General features: G+C 53.2%; 1 protein-coding gene across 1 annotated transcript in view; it reads left to right on the forward strand.

Moving 5' to 3' along the window:
- Window positions 1-5,796, forward strand: part of CERCAM (cerebral endothelial cell adhesion molecule) — a 12,052-nt gene that overhangs the window by 4,126 nt on the left and 2,130 nt on the right. Inside the window, exons 6-12 of the mRNA XM_003785351.3 lie at window positions 1,856-1,975; window positions 2,318-2,394; window positions 2,471-2,577; window positions 3,473-3,605; window positions 4,215-4,342; window positions 4,501-4,704; window positions 5,116-5,362. Coding sequence (XP_003785399.2) covers window positions 1,856-1,975; window positions 2,318-2,394; window positions 2,471-2,577; window positions 3,473-3,605; window positions 4,215-4,342; window positions 4,501-4,704; window positions 5,116-5,362 — 1,016 coding nt within the window. The remainder of the gene's footprint in view (window positions 1-1,855; window positions 1,976-2,317; window positions 2,395-2,470; window positions 2,578-3,472; window positions 3,606-4,214; window positions 4,343-4,500; window positions 4,705-5,115; window positions 5,363-5,796) is intronic.

Below are 5,796 nucleotides of genomic sequence, written 5' to 3' on the forward strand. Positions count from 1 at the left end.
GCAGGAGACTTGCTTGAGCCCAGGAGTTGGAGGGTGCTGTGAGCTGTGATGCCACGGCACTCTACCCAGGGGGACAGCTTGAGGCTCCTGTCTCAAAACAAAAAAAAAAAGAAATCTAAACTATAAGGAAGTATTAACAAGGCAAACAGAGCAGGGAAGCATTTCATGTAGAGGGACCAGCAGATGCAAAGGCTCTGTGGTACCAAGGAACATAAGAAGGCAGATGGCTGGAGCACAGTGCACGTGGGGACACAGTGCAGGCAGAGGAGGGAAAGGCAGGTAGGGACAGCCTCTGAGCACCTGACAGGCAAGAACCTGATCTTTATTTTGAGCATATTAGCAGCCATCATAGATGTCCTGTGCTGAGATTTGCATACTGAAAAGATCACTCTGGTGTTGGTAGTTATGTTTAAGGTGAAACTTCCTAGAAAATGGGTGTGGATGAAATGAATCCAGTCCTGAGGAAGAGTCAGATGAGAGACAGAGACATCAGTGTGGGGGTGAAGTTCCTGAGAAGGCTGCAGAGAATGCATTATTTGGGATGTAGACTGTCTGGTGGGTGGAGGACTTTGCTGGTGGTCAGGGTGAATAGAGGTGACGATTTAATCAAGAAGTATTACATCTGAGCAAGCAGAGTGTCAGTGGTGGCCAGAGCAGGGAGGGTTGTGATTCTGTTTTGTTTGGGGGTTTTTTGGAGACAGAGTCTTGCTCTGTCACCTGGACTAGAGTACCATGGCCTCAGACTAGCTCACAGCAACTTCAAACTCCCGAGATCAAGCGATCTTCCAGCCTCCCATAGGGCTAGGATTACAGGTGTGACCCACTGTGTGGCCATGATTCTGTTTTGTATATGAGGTGCTAGGGAGGTCTGGGGTACGCAGTATGCAAGAAGAAAAATATTATCATGTGCAAAGAGCAAGTGAAGGGAAAACAAATAAATGGAGGGAAAAATTGAGAGGAAACAAATGCATTCCCTTATTTTGTCATCGCGACCACTACTTCAAGTGACAACGTTGTTACTTGGTCAGTGGTCTGAAGGCCATCCAGCTGCTGCGTCCCTGCTCTGGCCAGGCTGTGTGCTCAGTGCTGGGCATGGACTCCATGTGACTGCCCTGAGGGTAATTATTATAAAGGTGACAAATATTGGAGGGAGAAAAGGCCACTCTGGGTGCCAGTGGAAGACAATGTGGAGGAGTGTGGAGGGGTCTGGACACAGGAGATGATTCTTGGATCAGGGATTTAGGGGAGAAGCAGCAGGGCCCACTGCATCCTGTGGCTTTTTATTGGGTAGGAGTTGGCCTGCTCCTTCCTCACCTTGACCTCCTGAGGCAGGGACTCTGTGTGTCTTATGTGCCACCACTCATCAGTGCCCTAGTACCCAGCAGGTGCCCTAAGCAGGTCTGTTGAATGAATAAAGCATGTCAGCAAAAAGATAGTTGTGTGAGGGAAGCCCTTTCTCTTTCAGGTCCCAAATGAGGAAACTGAGTCCTAAACAAGACTCACACATTGGACGGCCAGGCACAGTGTAATCCTAGCACTCTGGGAGGCTGGAGGTGGGTGGATTGCCTGAGTTCAAGGGTTCAAGACTAGTCTGAGCCAGAGCAAGACTGCATCTCTAAATATAATGGGGTGTTGTGGCAGGTGCCTGTAGTCCCAGCTACTTGGAAGGCTGAGGCAAGAGAATAGCTTGAGCCCAAGATTTTGAGGTTGCTGTGAGCTGTGACATGACAGCACTCTACTGAGGGTGACAAAGTGAAACTGTCTAAAAAAAAAAAAAAAGACTCACACATGGGTTGCTGACAGTGCTGGGCCTAGGACTTCTAGGCTCTAGCACTCACTCAGCCCATCTCTTCAGGGGTCTCAGTCCACGTGTGCAATGATCAGCGTTATGGGTACATGAATGTTCCTGTGAAAGCCCACCAGGGATTGGAAGACGAGAGGGTCAACTTCATCCACCTAATCTTGGAAGCACTAGGTGAGGCCTAGGGGGCCTACCCCTTGCTGCTGGGGTCCCCTGCCTCCCCACAGTGCCCCTTTTCCTGGGCCCTGGACCTGAGTGGGCACTGGACTCGGGGTTCTAGCCAAGGTTAGAACCCTAACTTGTTCCATGACTCTGAGCAAGTCCCCTTGCCTGTTGGCCCTCAGTCTCCTTATCTCTGCAGTGGAGCCAGGTGGATTCTGTGACCTCAGGGGGCTCTTCCTGCTGGGCATTCTGCCTAAGATGGCAGGAATGAAGCCATGGTTAGAACTTCAGGTGACTGCTAATAGGAGCCACCTGAAGTTCTAACCCTCTTGTGGGTTGTGCCTTCCTTTGCAGTGGACGGGCCCCCCATGCAAGCCTCGGCTCATGTGTTTCGGCCCCCAAAGAGGCCCAGCAAGATGGGATTTGATGAGGTAAGTCCCCTCAACCTGTGGGATTGGGGCAGGAGGTGGATGGGCTCTCCCCTCCCTGTCTCTCATTCCCCCTCAGGTCTTTGTCATCAGCCTGGCCCGCAGGCCCGACCGCCGTGAGCGCATGCTGAGCTCGCTCTGGGAGATGGAGATCTCTGGGCAAGTGGTGGATGCTGTGGATGGCCGGTGAGACTTCTTGGGGATGGGGCCTTGGGCATCTGGGCGTGGTTCATCACTGAGCTCCCTGGGAGTGGAAGAAAGGACCAAGCTGAATCAGTTTCCTGTTCCAGGAAGTATTTGAGTAGGGCCCGAGTGGTACTGTTTCCAGGAGTATCAAGGTAGGAAACCCAAGACAAGACTCCCTGTCTTGGCCAGCCAGAGGGGGCAGAAGATGGTGGTTAAAGTGCCAGGGCCTGGGGTCCAGTGCTGCCCCTCACCAGCTGTGTGATCTCTGGCAGTTAACCACCCTTCCACCCCCTGTATCCTATAAATAGCAGATAATTGCACCTTGCTTTCAGGTTTTTAAGGCTCAGGAAGAGTTAGCCAGGGCCTGACACATAGTAAGTATTCCAAAGAGTTAGGCATTATTAATCCTGGAGCTGGGTTCCGGAGGGGGGGCAGTTGAGGCAGGTTGGCCATGTTCCCCAAGGGAATCCAGAAGCCAGGCTCCTGTGGCCAACAGGCATCATGGGGCCCCAAATACCCCTGACTGTTTCCTTTCAGCCCCTAGCTCTTTTGACCATAGGACATTTGTCCTTTCCTCTGCCTAGGAAGTGTCTCTCATGTTTCACATCGTCCTGGGTGCCTCCCCTCAGGCAGCCCCCTTCTGCCCTTTCCCCAAGGGTCACCCCAGTCCTGTCAGATTGGGGTATATCCTAATAGTTATGTCTGTCCTATCATACTTCCAAGGTGGCCACGGTTCCTTAGGTCCAGTCACTGACAGCTTCAGTGCCAGGCCACATGCAGGAGTTACATGGCTGAAAGCCCCTTCAAACCAGATTGCAATGCACCTGTCCCCAACACGCACAGGCTAGGCCCTTCTGGAGGCAGTCTCACCCCATTACACACTTGTGTCCCTCAGGACACTCAACAGCAGTGTCATCAGGAGCCTTGGTGTGGACCTGCTCCCCGGCTACCAGGACCCCCACTCAGGCCGCACGCTGACCAAGGGCGAGGTGGGCTGCTTCCTCAGCCACTACTCCATCTGGGAGGAGGTGAGGACCCAGGGCCTGCACCCTTGGCTGTTCTGTGCCCAGCGCTCAGTGAATGGGAGTGAGTGAACAGAACAGGGACCCAGTCAGCAGCTATTTACTGAGCTGATTTCCTGTTCTTTTCAGATTTCCAAAAGTTACAAAAAGTACATTTTCTTTGGGATGTTGGGGGCTGGAGTCTCCCCCCACCCATGCCCAGCCCAGCTTCCTTTAGGAAAGCTGAGAAAGCCAAAGTGACAGTCCGGGCCCTGGAGTCCAGCAGAAGCAGGTTCAGATCCCAGTTCTGTTGCTTCCTGCCTGTGTGTCCTTGGACAAATCATTTCCCCTCCCTGTGTGTTTGTCTCCCTCCTGCAATAGAGGGATGTTTCCTGCCCCTACGCCCCTGGGATCATGACTACTGTCATGACTCTGTTTGGATAGCTTGAATGGAGGCCTGGAGGGCCTTGAATGCCAGAGCAAGGTTAGGATTTCAGTCCCTGGGCAGTGGGAGCCCCAGCAGGCTTTGGAACAACTGGGTAATATGGCCAAGCCTGAGCATTTGGAATATAACTGGGCAGAGTATGGGCTATCACCAAGAGAGAAGGGGATAGTGACTCTGATTGTGTACCTCAGGTGGCTGCCAGGGGCCTGGCCCGGGTGCTGGTGTTTGAGGATGATGTGCGCTTTGAGAGCAACTTCAAGGGACGGCTGGAGAGACTGATGGAGGATGTGGATGCAGAGAAACTGCCCTGGGACCTGATGTAGGCAGCCTACACCCCCAGGGACAAGGGAACAGGGGGGCTTCTGGAGCCTGCTTCTTCCTGCTTGGAATCCTGGCTGGCCCAAATTGGTTGGGATGGGGGAAGAGCCCCATGACACCCCAGGACCTGACTTCTGGGATCCTTAATGTCACTTGTAGCTACCTTGGCCGGAAGCAGGTGAATCCTGAGGAGGAGGCAGCTGTGGAGGGGCTGCCAGGACTGGTGGTGGCTGGGTATTCCTACTGGACACTGGCATATGCCCTGAGCCTGGCGGGTGCCCGCAAGCTGTTGGCCTCCCAGCCTCTGCATCGCATGCTGCCCGTGGATGAGTTCCTGCCCATCATGTTTGACCAGCACCCCAAGTGAGACTTGGATGGGGGTAGGATGGGGCAGGGGCATCCCACCCAGGAGCCCACCTCAGCAAGTAGTAAGTCCCCTCACTAGGCAGCTGGCAAGACTGAGACTGGTGAGGCCAAGTCACTTGTTGTAGGTCACTAAGGAATATCCCAGCTTGACCTTGGAGTCAGGCCAACATAGGTGTGAATTCTAGCTGCCCATGTGGCTTTTAATCAAATAACTTCCTAGTTCTCAGCCTTAGTTTCCTCATATGGAAAATGGGGATAATAGCAATTCTACTTCTTAGGGCTGTGGTGAAGACTAGATGAGAGGACAGTGAGGTGCTTTGGGTAGGTGAGGTGCCAGTTCTGGGCTGATGTATGGTCTGGGAAGGAGGACCTTCCTCGGTCCCCCTAAGCTGTTCTCCCACCTCACAGTGAGCAGTACAAGGCACACTTCTGGCCCAGGGACCTGCGTGCCTACTCAGCCCGGCCTCTACTTGCTGCCCCCACCCACTACGCAGGGGATGCTGGGTGGCTCAGTGACACAGAGACATCCTCCCCCTGGGATGACGATAGCGGCCGCCTCTTCAGCTGGAGTGGCTCTCAAAAGACCCTGCGTGGGCCCCGTCTGGACCTGGCTGGCAGCAGTGGGCACAGTCTTCACCCCCGGGATGAGCTCTAGGTGAGGTCCTTGGCTCTTCTGTAGTGGGACTATGTCTCAGTCTCTGTTGTTCTCTTGTCAGCCTTCTTCCTCCCCTTCTCGGTCTCTCTCTCTCTTTTTTTTTTTTTGAGACAGAGTCTCACTTTGTGACCTTCAATAAAGTGCTGTGGCGTTATAGTTCACAGCAACCTCAAACCCTTGGGTTCAAGCAATTCTCTTGCCTCAGCCTCTCTGAGTAGCTGGTACTACAGGCACCCACACAATGCCCAGCTATTTTTAGAGATGAGGTCTCACTCTGGCTCAGGCTGGTCTTGAACCTATGAGCTCAGACAATCCTAGCCTCCCCCTCCTAGAGTGCAAGGATTACAGGTATGAGCCACTGCGCCCAGCTGACCCCGCTATTTTTAGAGATAGGATTTTGCACTTGCTCAGGCTGGGTTGTTTTTTTTTTTTTT

The sequence above is a fragment of the Otolemur garnettii genome, unplaced genomic scaffold (assembly GCF_000181295.1).
Source record: "Otolemur garnettii isolate 467f Iridium unplaced genomic scaffold, OtoGar3 scaffold00014, whole genome shotgun sequence".
NCBI lineage: Eukaryota > Metazoa > Chordata > Mammalia > Primates > Galagidae > Otolemur > Otolemur garnettii.